Source organism: Chenopodium album, chromosome 20 (genome assembly GCF_948465745.1).
Source record: "Chenopodium album chromosome 20, dcCheAlbu1.1, whole genome shotgun sequence".
Classification (NCBI taxonomy): Eukaryota; Viridiplantae; Streptophyta; class Magnoliopsida; order Caryophyllales; family Amaranthaceae; genus Chenopodium; species Chenopodium album.
In genome coordinates, this window is record NC_137853.1 from 32,730,593 (window position 1) to 32,746,714 (window position 16,122).

A 16,122-nucleotide genomic window follows, 5' to 3' on the forward strand; every position below is an offset into this window, starting at 1 on the left:
ATGCAGCTCTAATCACCATTACACTAACACGAGTACTTTTTATATTGGATGTTAGTGTAGTGGTGATTGAGAATACACTTGGGATGGAGGTTCTGTGTTCGACCCCCCACAACAACAATTAGGAGGTGATTGAAACCTAACCACTTAGAACTGATCCCGAATTCGAATTAGCCCAAATGGTGAATCGGGTGGAACACCAACCAAAAAAAAAAATTGTACTTAGCTTGTATTCATCATAGCCTTAAAAAAACACTTTATACGAAATTCGAGTATAAAATTTAAAGTAGGCTTCCTAAAATATCAAATCGTATTTATATTTGGAAAAATTGACAAGAATAATTCCAACTTTGCCTCATTCGCCCAAAATAATCCCTACTTTTGATTATGTTTTAATAATCCAAACTTTGATAAGAATTTGTTTCCAATGGTCCCAACCGATTATCTAACTTGTTATAACAAGTTATCTGACACGTGTCACCTTGTAATTGGTAAAAAAAAAAATTAATTAAAACAATTTTTGCAAAAATAAAAAAATTTAATAACTAAAAACCAACCACCTACTCGGCTGCTCCTCCACCAACCAAACCACCTTCTCTGGCCATCCGTCCACCTCCGCCCCTTCCGCCGCACCCAGACCCCCATCCCTTGTGTCGAGGACGGCGCCGACACCGACCCTCACCTAACCCCTTGTGACGCCCTCTAAACCACCAGTACCCCATCCTGAAACCCCTTTCCCTTCACCGAAAAAGCCCTAAATAACTCCTCTCACACCACAAAAAAAACTCCATCAATTGAGAGCCTTTATTTGCTTTGACGCGAGCGGCATTACAAGCGAGGAACTAAGATGACGAAAATTGGGATTGGTAGGGAGTAGAATGGAGATCTCACCATTGTTGGGTATGGTTATTTAGGTGGCTACATAGGGGAAGGGTGTGGGGCAGCGCCGGTGCGGGGGAAGGGAGTTTGGGCACGGCGGGGGCAGGGGCGGAAGGTTGGACATGGTCATGGAGCGTGGCTACCTGCTAGTGGTGGTGGGTTTTATTTTTTTATAATTATTTTAAATTAATTGAGGAAGAATGCCAAGAGATGTTCTTTTCCACTTTCTAATTGCAGATGTTCTTAGCTCCAGCAATTGGCTTATTCATGCTGTCTCTTGCTTCTCTAAACGAACCCTTAAGAATGCCCCAAGGTCAATTGGTATCTCATCACTTCTATTGAACACACGACAGTTTCTCCATCTCCATATCCACCGTACTGAAATGCAAAACATAGTGTCCCACCCTTCAACATTAATGCTGCTTGCTTCTTTCAGATTGTAGCTAAACCAATCTTTTAAGGACAGGTGAAGAAATTTATTATGGAATCTTGGATGTAGGATTTTATCCCAGACTAACCTTGCATTGGGGCAGTCCCTGAGTATGTGCAAAGCATTCTCATCCCCATTACCACATATATGGAAAGATGGATTGTCAGTTAACTTTCGCTTAAACATGTTCAAGTTGCCTAAGATGTGATCGTGACAGGCTAGCCAGAGAATGCTCTTATTCTCTGCTGAGTAGGAGCTTTCCAAACCAAGTTCCAGCATTGCTCATTAAGCACATCCATTTCGTGTCTCATAATGCTCATCACAGATTTTATAGTAAATTTTCCTTGTGAATTAAACAAGATCACATAGCGAGGGGTCAGCACGAACTTCATAATTTTGAATGAGTTTAAGCGTTTCTTGCGACAGATAAGGAGCAAATATATTCCACCTCCACCCTTGACCATCTTCCCACATCTCCTCTGCCGTAGCTCCTTCTATTTCCATTAGGATTGCTTGAGTTTCTAAGTCACTCAATGGCTTATTAGTTGCCCATTTGTGATCCCAAAAAAGAGTTTGATTTCCATTGCCAATTGCAACTCGTACTCCTTCTCCAAGCACCTTGGCATTTTCAGTAATACCACTCCAAATATTAGACATACCAAGTTTTGGAGTGAACATATCCACATCACAGCGCCCTTTGCAATATTTTGCACGCAAAACTCTAGCCCAAAGAGAGTGAGTTTCACTAAGCCTTCTCCACCCAAATTTGGTAAGAAAAGCTGAATTAGCTTGCTTGGCAGAGTAAATTCCAATCCCACCAAACTCTTTAGGCCGTTGCAAGCATTCCTAAGAGAGTAAATGGATCTTCTTTTTATCTCCATTGCCTCCCCAAACAAACCTCCTTGTTTTTTTTGTCAATATCATCGCAAATTGACCTTGGTATTTTGGCAGTTTGCATCGAGTAATAGGACATAGTCGACAATGTTGCCTTTGCTAATGTGATACGCCTTGCTAACGAGAGATATTTTGTTTTCCACCCCGCTAGACGCCTATCAATTTTTTCACACAAGTGGCTAAAGGTCTCCTTGGTAACCCTGCTCGTTAGAGTAGGCATCCCCAAGTACATACCCAAATTTGAGGTATAGTACTCTCCATTCCAAGCTCTGCTTTTATCTCCATTTGTTTGTCCAACTCAGCATTTTTTGAGAAATAAACTCTGGATTTTGGAAGGCTAACTTTCTGATCCGAGGCATTGCAGAATCGGTTTAAACACGATCGAATTACAGCAGCCTGTTCAACACTTGCTTCCACGAAAAGAACAATATCATCCGCAAAGAAGAGGTTCGAGAGCTTTGGACCATCTTTGCTTGCACGATTTGTTTTCCAACTTCCATTAATAATTGCTTCTTCAATCCCTTGATAGAAGCGTGCCGTGCACATCACGAACAAATATGGGGAGAGAGGATCCCCTTGGCGAATCCCACAGCTCAGAGTAAAATGCTTGGAAGGTTCACCATTCCAAAGGACTTGCAAAGAGGCAGTAGTAATGCAATCCATAATAACCTCTATCATAGTAATTGGGATATTCAGTTGCAATAGATTATCACGAATAAAATCCCATCTAAGCCTATCATAGGCCTTCTCGAAATCAATTTTAATCGCCATGTAGCTCGTAGCCCCTTGTTTCTTTCTCATAGTGTGCAATACTTCTTGCATAATCACTATGTTATCCGTGATTTGCCTTTCGGGAACAAAGCTTGATTGAGTGTTTGATATGAGGTAGGGAAGCACTGGCTTAATTCGATTGATGATAACTTTTGTGATAATTTTGTATGCAACGTTGCATAAGCCAATTGGGCGGAATTGGGATGCCAATTCAGGATGCTCAACCTTTGGAATTAGCGCAATATATGTATTATTGAGCTCTTTGGCAGATTTCTTCCCTTCAAAGATTGGCAGAATCGCTTCATACACATTTCTTGAAACCAATTCCCAATTGTTTTTTTGATAAAACAGGACTTGAAAACCGTCTCTGGCGCTTTGAGTGCTCCCATATCCTTTATCACTTCATCAATATCATGTTTCGAGTAGTATCTAGCTAATAGCCCCCAATCACAGTTTGATAGCTCAAGAAATATATCCAGTGGTATGTCCCTTAAATTCTGTTCACCTTCCTCTGTAAACAAAGTGGAAAAATACTCAACAATAGTATTTTGAATTTCGACTTTGTCTTGAGTCCAATTCCTTCCTTATTTTACAAAGCTGTAACCTTATTCTTCCACCTTCTCACGATTGTACTTAGGTGGAAAAAGGTTGTATTTCTATCTCCATCTTGTAATCAAGTAACACGGGACTTTTGATACCATAAAGTCTCCTCTCGATCCAATATTTCTTCTAATTATTTCCTGAGCTTGCCTTCCAGTTTTAAGAGACCTTTATCAACCCTTTTTGCCAAAGATTTTTGAATACCTCTAAGCCGCGCTAGCAGAATGCGTTTTTGCTTGAAGATATTTCCGAATATGTCACGGTTCCAATGCTGTAACTCAGTTGACAACTTTGCGAAAGTAGGAACACGGGGACTATCTTTGCACCAGTGTTGCTCAACAAACTCATTGAAATTTTTGTTGCAACCAGGCTGCCTGGAAACAAAAGGGTCTATGAATAACTTCCATAGGAACAAAGCCATTCGGAGATATATTTAAAGGGCAATGATCTGAAGTTGCTACCGTAAGGTGTCTCATCAAGGCTTTGTCAAATCTCATAGCCTACTGATCATTGCACAATGCTCTGTCTAGTCGACCACTTTGTCTGGTTTCTGGAGTTTTCCCTCTGGTCCATGTATGAGCAGCACCCGAGAACTCAGCCTCGAGCAAATCCATTCCTTCAATCCATTCATTGAACATTGCAGATCTTCTATTTGTTTCATTGCAAGAAATGTTTCTTTCCGATGGAAATCTCGTATCATTAAAATCTCCTGCCAAGAGCCATGGTTTCCCATGAGATTGCGCAATATGTTCCAACTCACTCCATCATTCTCTTCTCTTCAATGGGTCTGGACTTGCATAAAATGCAGTAAAGTACCAAGGAATAGCTCCAACTCGAGTTATTTCCATGGAAATATGTTGGTTATGTTGAATGATAGGACTCCCATGGGAAACCATTGGTAAATAGAAGAAGTACCAAGTTACCGAATACCAGCCTTATAATGTGCATGCCCAAAATCTATTTTAGCACACCTTTGATATTGGTCTCAATAAAGAGAACAGCATAATATGGGCCCCAGTCACCAATATGGTAAATAGAAGGAAATAATACTGGCCCATGTAACATGAAGACTCTTCTTCCAAGTGGGAGGGTAATTAGCGGACTAGCCCATGGCCTAACACTAGTCATTTACTGTATGAGATTTAAGTGAATCTCATCAATATAAGGCTTTTTTTTTTTTTTTTTCCATAGTAGTGTGGATACATTATAAAGGAGTACAATTGGATTTTAATGACGGATTAACATAGGATGTTTGGAATGTGGTATATGAGAAGATGCTATAATACATTGCTATAGATATAAATTCAACCTTCAACAAAAAAATACCAATCATCAATAACCAATAACTATATATATACTAAAAGACACACCATCAATGACACATGTCATCTCCTGGTGTGTCCTTAGTATTTTAGTTTTTTTTTTTTTTAATTTAGAAAATTTTATTTAAAGAAGTTACGGAGTATTTAAAAGAAAAGTTTTTTTTTGTCAACCAAATAAACAAACAATAATATATTTACTTTTCTTATGTTATTACCCTATTAACTATGGATTAAAAAGGAATTAAATAATCTTTTTACAGAAGTGTAATTATGGTGGAATAATTTATTCTACAAAGATATTAACTTTTTATTTTGTATGCCATAAATGCATAAATTAATTTATAAATAGAAAATATGGAGTAATTAAAATAACCGTGCATGGCACGGGATCTAATCTAGTACCATGCAATTTTGGAGTAGATATTGCCTTTTCCAAATTTAAAAAATGAATCAAGATAGCAATTACAACTTGTATTTGACTTTCCTAAAAATGTATGGATCGGATGATATTATTTTATTTTATTATTTCTATATCTATGAATAACAATTTTTACTCACAAAATCTTATAGAAAAAACTTAACCTTAGATGAAATCTGAAACAGCTCGTCTTGTGTGTGGCCGGCCATACCATGTGACCACTTATAAAAATAACATAGTAATCCTTATAACATTGATCAAGTAACCCTTGTTATAATGACCGAGTAACCCTATAACACTAACAAAGTAACCCCTTTACTACTGATCTAGTAAACCCTATTATACTAATATAATAACCCCTATATTAGCTGGCCACACGGTGTGGCCAGCCACATATAAGAGTTTGTGAATCTGAAAAGCATACTCATCGATAACTAATAGATTATTTATGTCAGCCTTCATTTTCTTTTTTGTTTTTTTTATTTTATTTTATTATTTTTTTTAAAGTTGTATCTTTGTTTGGCAAAATTATTCTCTATTTACCTCTCTTTATTCACGACTTGTGTGTATTTATATGTATTATATGACAATTATATATATATATATATATATATATATATATATATATATATATGACTTTTTCTTGTCCAAAGTGTACAAGAATGGATTCACTTTTCACTGTCTCTCTCCCTGCTAAAATACTCCATACAACTTAGGATAAAGTTATAAAATGTACATTGACAAGAGTAAAATTTCCAACGTTACAATTAAAAAAGAACGGAGAAAGTATATTTTTAGAAAGGAGATTAGAAGATTGAGAAAATCCTATATAAGACAATTTAATCTAGGTTAGCGGCTAGAAAAATAATGGTAAAATATATATGCATTAGGGTGAAGACGTGAAGTAGCATTACCTGTCAAGCTAGGTTAATATTATTGATCACCAACTAACTTGGTTTAATTCTTGTGGTGATATCTAATTTCAAGATAATTAAAAAAATAAAAAAAACCACTGCAAAAGTAGCAACATTTTTTTCTTTGCAATTTGGAAATTGAAGATGGAACAAGAAAGCTACAACCTTTATTTCATCGAAAGATAGCTATACTTGTACTACAAAACAAAGATAGTCATAAGTCATATAATAACTTTTTATTTGCAATCTTAATGGCTAGTATTAAGTCAAATATGCTCTTTTAGTTATCCACACGAGGATAATATCTGTATTTTGATTTCTATGGAACTAACATGCACACTGAAATTGAAATCATTAAAATGATAATAAATGTCACCGCAATTTCAAACGCGTTGGAAAAAGTCAACGGTAAAGCACTCTAGTTTTATCAATGGGTGTCAAAACATGCTAATGGGTGGTATCGTAAGATCAATGTTTGTGGAATGTGGATCTTACTAGAGTCAAAAGACTCAATTTGTAGATTTATCTATCAAAATGAAGTATGAAGTCAATGGGTCTATTTTAGTGCTATTCATAAAGGTTTAAATCAACTTCCTATGGCTAAACTAGCTACATCCTATAATTTTTGGTAGCATATACCTTTTATCTATCCATGTTAGGATAGAAAAGGCAGTTTTGGACAATTGGCTAGCCTTTCGACTTGTCAATATGTGATTCGATCAAGTACAATTCTTACTAGCTAGTTACGGAGTACTACCGACTATATTAATGGCCTGTTTAGATTTACTGAAAACAACTGAATTAAGCTGAACTTAACTGAGTTGAAATGAAATATGTATGAGATAAGGAAATTAGGAACTGAACTGAACTGATTAGAGTTGAATTGAAACTCAGCTGAACAGAACAGGCCCTTAGTTTTGAAGCTAAATTTTCCTTTCCTTTTTGTTAAAACATGTCTTCATCTTATCTTATAAGGAGTTTTTTTTTATATATTTTATTTATTTATTTATTTATTATTATTATTATTTTTTATTTATTTTTTATTTTTTATTTTTTATTTTTAGAGGAAGAGTACAAATTAGTAATAGTCAGAGCTTCGAAAAGAAAATATTTTGTGTTGCTCTACGACCATTTGCATGGCATTCGTTCTAATTTATTCATTTAATTTTAAGTATATGTTTCTCTCATCTTCATTTTGTTTTTCAAAATTAAAAACTTTTTGTGAGGTAAAATTGGTCAAATTAAGAAGAGCTATGAAACAAATGGAATATAAATTTTTTACTCCCTCCGTCCCCTTTTGATAGTCCCTTATGAACAAATTTTAGTCCCAAAATGTTCACCCCATTTGCTTTTTCCAACAACCATTAATATTAATTTTTTACCGAAATTCCCTCCAATTTCCAACAATACTTGTGCAAATTTATATTTCCCGTGTAAATTTTGTTTTCCCATGTACTTTTATTACTTTCTCTCTCTACTTTTTTGCATACCCAATGTCAATTCACTTTTTCAATGTACTTTTAATATTCTCATTTGTGTTTATTAATTCCCGTGAAAAATGCCCATAAGGGACTATCAAAAGGGGACGGAGGGAGTAAAAAATTTGTCAGAAAATATCTTAATTACTCTTAATTACTTTGACTAGTGACATTATGTATTGGTGAGCTATTAAATCTATGTTCATGATACCATAAATCATACTTTTATTTTGTGATATTGATGTCTTCTTGCATGCACAATCAATCCCTTTCATTTTAACTCGATTTGTAACTATAAGCACTAATCCAATTATTTTACACAACTTGATTTGTGGTTGAGACTACTCATGCAACATACACCGTAGATGTGTTTTTTTATTACTAGTCAAGCACGAATTGAGTAAACTTGTGGGATTCTTGGTTACAAGGATAGGGAAGAGATATTTAGGTTTGCAACTTTGTTTTTGCTCTACATTTTACTCAATGTCTCACAGACCAACAATAAACATAAATTATTTGGTCCCTAATAATTAGCCTACAAAGTTCCCATACTAAAATATGGGATTTTTCTTAGGCCCTGTTCTTTTGAGCTTCTGGGCAAGCAGAACAGAGCAAAGCAGAGCAGAGCAAAGCAGATTTCAGCAGAGCAGAGCAGATTGAAGTAGAGCAGAGCAGAGCAAAGCAGAGCCGAGCAGAGCAGATTTCATTAATATTAATATTATTATTATTACTAATATTATTATAATTACTAATATTATTATTACTATTATTATTATTACTATTATTATTATTATTTTTACTATTATTATTATTATTATTATTATTATTACTATTATTATTATTATTATTATTATTATTATTACTACTACAATTATTATTATTACTACTACTACTATTATAATCATTAAATTTTATTATTAAATATTAATTATAATTAATAATATTTATATTATTAAATATTAATTATATTATTATTATTAATATTATTATTATCAAATATTAATTATGTTATTATTAATATTATTATTATTAAATATTAATTATATTATTATTAATATTATTATTATTAAATATTAATATTTAATAATATTATTATTATTAAATATTAATTATATATTATTATTATTAAATATTTATTATTATTATTAAATATTATTTATATTATTATTATTAAATATTAATTATATATTATTATTAAATATTATTTATTTATTATTATTATTAAATATTAATTATTATTATCATTAAGTATTAATTTTAAGCAGAGCAGGGCAGAGCAGAGCAGATTGAAGCAGAGCAGAGCAGATTTCAGCAGAGCAGAGCAGAGCAGAGCAAAGCAGAGTAGATTTTAGCAGAGCAAAGCAGAGCAGAGCAGCTCTAAAGAACGAGGCCTTACTTGTGTATTATAGATGTCCGTATAGCCGTATACATACAAGATATCACGCCTACATATTTCTATATATGTCTCAATTACATTTATATTTATACTTTCTTTTTAAGATACTCTCGGATTTGTCTACAATTTTCTTTTCTCTGAACTAGAGACAATTAAAACACTTTCTCAATATAGATGTATCAGTCAACTACTCATCTCTAATTAGATATTTTCACACCTCCCTTTATTTAAGATCAAATACCTTCTAAGTACTTTGCATACTATATATAGTTCATTAATTCATTGTCTCATCATCAACAATTTGACACCATTTTATAAACTACTACAAAATTAACACCATAAACTTTAACATTAATTTTAGACCACTAGTAGCATGAAGCATCAGAATTTAGCAAAATGGCAAGGCCGAGGAAATCTTGATTGACTTTTCTAGCCGAAAAATGTAGTAATCTATCATCAAACCAAAGAAATATGACTTAGTATCTTATAAGGTGCTCCTTTTATCTAGATACATAGTTTTATTTAGGTGCAAAGGGAGTACGTAATTATTAGAGCTAAGGAATTGGTGAGTAAAAACTTGCAATGACAAATATAATATGGAGTACTCCGTATGTGTGCATGCACAATACTCTAATTAAACATGAAGTACTTTTAATGACAGATCGATCGCAATATTTGCTCAGTAATATAGTTGTTGGAAAGGAGAAGGAGGGTGGTAAGTACCCAAAATCAGCCTCAAATTCCCCACAATTATCAACAAAGCTTGACATATCAACCACTCTATTTGAGCTTGACATCCATCCATCCATATTACACAAAACTAGAAATTATATTATGGGAATTGCCGTCAAACACTATATCCCAATGCAAATTATATAAATTCTTGTACTAACACCCATATTTTTTTTTATAAGTGCTAAACTAATTATGTTGAACAAGACTAATTCTTAGTGAGAGAAAAATTTGCATGAATTTCCATTATTTTAAGATGGCCCCTCCATCACTTCAGGCACTAGTGCTTCCCAAAACCTCCCCCTTTTCACATCTTTTTCCGTGGTCAACGCTTTATATAATTCTTTCTTTGACAATCTGCTCTTTTATTTATCAATTTAATTAATTAAAATAATTAACTAATTAATCAATTAATTATATTTAACTTAGTATTTGTTGCCATTCCTTTCTTTTCCTTGAACGTAAAGGCAGCTTCTTTGTACCCTTTTTGTCATCAACCCTCCCATATTTTCTTCCTTCCTCTCTTTCACACTATCATCTCATGTACTCTATATGCTTCAAATCCTCCTCGTTCTCTTAATATATTGATCGCGACTACTAGAAAAAGGGTCTTTAGTATCAGAAAATTTCGAAAATATATATTAAAACCCCGAAAATCCAATACTTTTAGTATCATCATCTATCCTCGTTGAATAAAAAAAAAACAACAAAATATATACTCCCTAGCTCAATGCTTTCTTTTTCTCTCTCTAAATTTTTTCATATCCATGACATTCAAAAAGTCTCTTCCATTATTAGTCTTATTACTATTACTTTCTCTATTGTTTTTACTATATCATAATAATGATCATAGTAATAGTTTTAGCAATAACAAAAATAAAAATAATGCCCATAATTTGAGAGTTGATGATCATAGGAAATTGCTTGAGAGTGATACTAATACACAGTTGTTTGATTTTACTCCGTTCAAGAGGCACCACCGCAAGCACGTCCCCGTTCGATCCGAACCCGAGATCGACCCGCTTTTTGGAGCTCAGAAACGGCTCGTCCCTACCGGTCCAAACCCTTTGCACCATTGATATAATCATTCATTTTAAGGTTCTTACTTTTTACTAATTAGCTTTTGTAGAGTTTTTTTTTTTTTTCCTTTCTTTTTGTATTGATACATGATAATATATGTTGTTAATTACTTTTATTTAGAATCTAAATTTTGTTCTCATCTATAGTTAGTACTTTTCAATTTCTTCCCAATTAATTTTCTAATTTGGATCTTTTAATTCAATAATGTATGATCCTATTCCTTTACATAATTTAAAGACAATAAGATCTTAATTAGTATAGTCTTTACATTTATCTTTTTTTTTTTAATTAAATTTTTATTTTATAATTGTAAGAAATCATATCATCATTGCTAGATTTGATTATTTTATGTTTTTTTTTTGAAGGGGAGATTATTTTATGTTAATTATTCCAAATTTGTATTTTTTTTGCTATTTTTCTTTGGATTTTATTTGGAAATTTTTATTAATATTATTTTGGGGCCAATCATTCATTAGATCATCAATGCAATTATTGCTTCCTACGTTCATGATCACCAAGTTATTTAAATTTATTATTTATTTGTAATTTTCTTTTTTATTTTTTTGGGTGAAAACGATCACTAAGTTATATGCATATGGGGATTACAAATATGAGCACGCACACCCAACGTTTAATACAATTACAAGTACCAATGCATGAAACTTATACTTATATTCCTTAATTCCTTCATTTTTATATCAAGGTATTTATTTACCAATATTTTAATATAATTATTTTTAACTTTATCTCAATTGAGAGAAGATAATTTTTAATTTCACTCTTAAAAAATAGTACAAATATATAATTATAAATTAGATTCAGCAATATATTACGCAGGCGATACGGCGGGATCGGAGTATATAAACATAGAAGTATAACATCAAAGTGCTAATAATAAGAAATAGATAATAATCTAATTAATTAAGTACATTATTATATTTTTGATATAATAAAAGTTTACTATAGTTTGAAAAGAAGCAAAAGAGTGGTTGGGACGGCACGTCAAAACGGGGGAAAATGAGGTTATAGCTGAAATTTGTTATATCTAACATAAAATTAATTTAACATTTAACATTAAATTATAAATGTGAACCAATTGTTGTCTATTTGGTTAGTGAAAAGGGTTGACTTTTTGTATTGAGCAGATAAAGAAATTAAGATCATGATGTCATGTGACTGAATAGGACCTTTATGGACCTTTTTATTAGCAACGGTATCTCTTTTATATAGTGGATGTGTATATCATAACGTGCACACTCGTTATCGACTTATCATTATAATTATTATCTTAGATCACATAAAAGACACTTCGTTATACCATTAATCTGTATATAAGTTAAAGCCGCTTTTATTATATTTATATATATGAAAAGTCTATCGTGATGTAGTTACTGGAGTGAGTGAGATCAGGACGGACTTACGAGCTACTAGGGCCGTAAAACCTAGCTCTAAACACCAAAGCTCCAAAAGGGCTCTTTCAAGGATGCTAAAGTTCCATATATGTTGTATTGAGTACAAGTTTTTTTTTGTGTTTTAAGGTAGAATTAGAGGAAAATTAGTGAATTTTATCGCTGTATTAGTTAGAAAACTATTTGCTATTATTATAATTGATAATAGTACGAATATTATTAGTTAATTTTGATTAATCTAAGTCGGACAGTAATTTTTTAATAATTGAATAGCCAGATGGCAGATAATATTGCCAGGCTAGGGACAGCCAAGTGGAAAACTTATATACTCAACATCAAACGACAAACATTATTACGAGGGTCAAAATAAATACTATTAATCTTGCCTAGCCAAAACATATGGAGTTCTATAGAAGAAAAGAAAATTGTTTGCTTTAGTTTGATACTCCTCAAAATGATCCATTCAACTAGATTATCTTTAGCTCTTGATCAAGCTAATTCACAAGTTTAGTCTAACTACTAGTTCATCTCAATGTATATAGTATTTGCTACTTAATTATATATATGAACTTATTTTATCTCGATGTATTTGGAACATAAGTTTATCCGATTTGTGTTATCTAAATTAAATTTAATTTGTCAAAAATAAGTTAGAGTTAGGAAAAACACGCCACTAAAGCAAACATGAGTTGTATCTAATTAAAGGGTTAAGTCCCATGGGATCGATGAATGAACCCCTAACTATATATATCGTGTTTGGTCGTTCCATTTGCATTGTTTCGAAGAAATTAGTTTTTATTAAAGCTATATTACTTAGCTAGCTAAAACTTTAAGTCTTGAGAAGGCTAAAAGTTGAAATGTCGTTAGTTAAAAGTTGATAAGCTAATCGATTGTATTGCCCCTCAAGAAAAAGATACTCCAATGTGTACGTATTACAAAACTACAACAAAACTTGCTATACTTGTTAAAATCGGTAGCGTAGATAAAAGATAATAGTATATAATTCAATCAAAATAACCAATTTGAAATAATTAAGAATATTGAAAAACAGAAACAATTTATTTAAGCAAGTTGAAATATATTATTGTACGTAACACGATTTCAACTAACACAAATGTATCATTATTACTTATATAGATATATCAATGCTTTGTAAAAAAAAAAAAAAAAAAAAAAATACTTATCTTATTAGTTAGTTTAAAAAGGTTTTATAAACATTATTTAGACTTCAGTATTTCACAAGTTACATATTGACTATTGCTCAATGTTTGACCATAAATTATTTAAAAAAAAATGATTGACTAACTACAATGTAAAAACAATAATACTTTGTATGGTATGATGCAGTTCTTCTTTTTATTCACATTTATAATATTATGCACAAATTTACACATCCTGAACAGAGCACTAATTATACAAAAAAACTATATAACAACTAATTTATTTGAATGGGCGAATGAAAAGGTTAAGGAATGAATAAGTAACTATATATACAAAACTTTATTTCAAAACTTTATTCAAAAAAAAAAAAAAAAAAAAAAAAACTATATATACAAAACTTTATTTCTATATTACTATTATTATACTCGTAGCGTTGTAGGTAGGTTGTAGCTAACACGATAACACCCACACAAATTAGAAAACATCATGTAATTTAATAACAAGATGATATTTACCACAATGAATTTATGAAATTAGAACAAAATTCCACTTAATTAACAATGATGTATTGATGTGGTAGATGTTGTAAATTACGAATAAATTACGAATAAATAGAAATAAATAAATCCAAGTATTATATTTATGCGTATAAATCTGGCAATGATGTATTTGGTTTGAATTATGCCCCTTAAGACCGGATCTATAGGGTCCAATTAACAAAAAAAGTTGTACACAGAGCAACAAAAAATAGTTAAACAATTAATGAATTCGCATGAAACATGCAAATTATGCCAATTGAAGAGTGTTTCTTCTGTCATTCACATGATCTCCGCGGGTTTTCTGACAACTCTACAATGTTTCCTTATTCTCATCACACTATTGCATGGAATTAGTAAGACCATGCACGTCACATCTTCGACGAAATCGCGAGTAAAAGTGTAAGATTAGAGAAGGATCTCGGATGGGCATGGGTGGGGACAACACGAAGGCCAGCTAGACATGCATGACACCAAAATTGGCCTGACCTGTTAGTCTGATACAAGCCCGATACAATATGAGAGACACGAGTGTCACACGACTAGGTCGTACATTAACATCATTTTAAAATTTTAGCACAAATCTAACATGAACACGATATGTTGGTCCGTCGTCAGTTAACCCTATTTTTTTTTTACCAATTCAACTAAAATTAAAAAATTATTAAGAGGCTCGCTGGCATAGTATGACACAACTACTATTTCTTAGCATGTCTAGGCTCAATATGTTTGATATGAGTGCAAGAGACGTTGGCATGACACGTGTATCCTTCTTTAAGTAAGATTGTTTCATGGTATCATAACTAATTTAACGTGAAATTTTAAAATTAAGGTACACGTAATATTGTTTCAAGTATATAATAAATGTATAATTTTTTCATAATAATCACAATTATTTTCTTAGAATCTTAATTAGATTGATCATATCGTTTGATGAAGCAACTAGCACAGCTAATGTGCCAGTTTGATTTGTACTACAAGTATTTTCTCATGTGAAAATGTTGTATCCTTGTATCTGACGGGAAATTCGGAAATGGATGATTCCCTACCTTATAAAAAGTAGAAACATACTCTTATGAATAGTGTAATGCCAATTATACCCTTCAAAATGTGTATTTACATACATACCCTCATTAATATGTAGATGTTATTTTAATGAATAGTGTTTAGACAACTATACCCTCTAAAATATTTATGTACTTTTATGCTTTCATAAATGTTAGTTGTCTTGAACATTTATACCACCTAAATATAGTTGATTACATATTTTCTCTTATTGTTTTTTTTTTAGGAAAAATTTCTCTTATTGTTAAAAAAACTAATTTTGTGATTTAAAAGCCAAACCAAAAAAACCTTCAAGATATGGCTAGCTATGACGCGCGCATCGCGCGCGTTAGCTACCCTAGTTAAAATAAATTAAGATTTGTTTAGTACATTTAACTTGAAAATCTAGATTTGGCCCAAGTACATTTATTTTAAGAACCCAAATATTGTGATATGGGCCATTCCCCATGACAATTACACAATGTCAAATTTTGATATTCTACTCTTTTGAACATTTATTAACAGCCAACGATCAGTTGGTTCTTGGTAATAAACTATGACAACTGTAAAGATTTTATTAGCAACTTTGTGAATAAGATTTCATGTCAATACCCATGGTAATGTTAGGCCCTATTCTTTTGAGCTTCTGGGCAAAGCAGAGCAGATTTTAGCAGAGCAGAGCAAAGCAGAGCAGATTTCAGCAAAGCAGAGTCGAGCAGAGCAGAGCAGATTTCATTATTATTATTATTATTATTATTATTATTACTACTAATATTATTATTATTATTATTACTATTATTATTATTATCTCAAAAACAAAAGCCATACAACCTACAATAAATTAGTGGGAAGCCGAGATACAATCTGGGCCCCCACTCCTCTAGCTATTGCAAATCCTACCCTAGTGAAGATATGAGCTGCAGCACGAGCCCCAATGTCTTGCGTCGTCGAGAACCTTTGAATCCGCTTCAGTAACGCAACAGCCTCTTTCTCTAATTCCCCAAGCGAAGAAAAGGAGAAGGGAATGAAACCATATCCAATCGCCTGACATCGAGCTTCAT

The 16,122-nt window shown here is 32.2% G+C and overlaps 1 protein-coding gene across 1 annotated transcript; it reads right to left on the reverse strand.

The window, feature by feature from the left end:
• Positions 1-1,657: 1,657 nt before the first annotated feature.
• LOC145597047 (uncharacterized) lies at positions 1,658-4,699 on the reverse strand. Its single transcript, XM_081653228.1, has 7 exons — positions 4,543-4,699; positions 4,076-4,280; positions 3,722-3,945; positions 3,326-3,482; positions 2,435-3,284; positions 2,242-2,355; positions 1,658-2,152 (listed from the first exon to the last, which is right to left on the reverse strand). The coding sequence occupies exons 1-7, from the start codon at positions 4,697-4,699 to the stop codon at positions 1,658-1,660; spliced, it is 2,202 nt and encodes a 733-aa protein (XP_081509354.1).
• Positions 4,700-16,122: the final 11,423 nt, after the last annotated feature.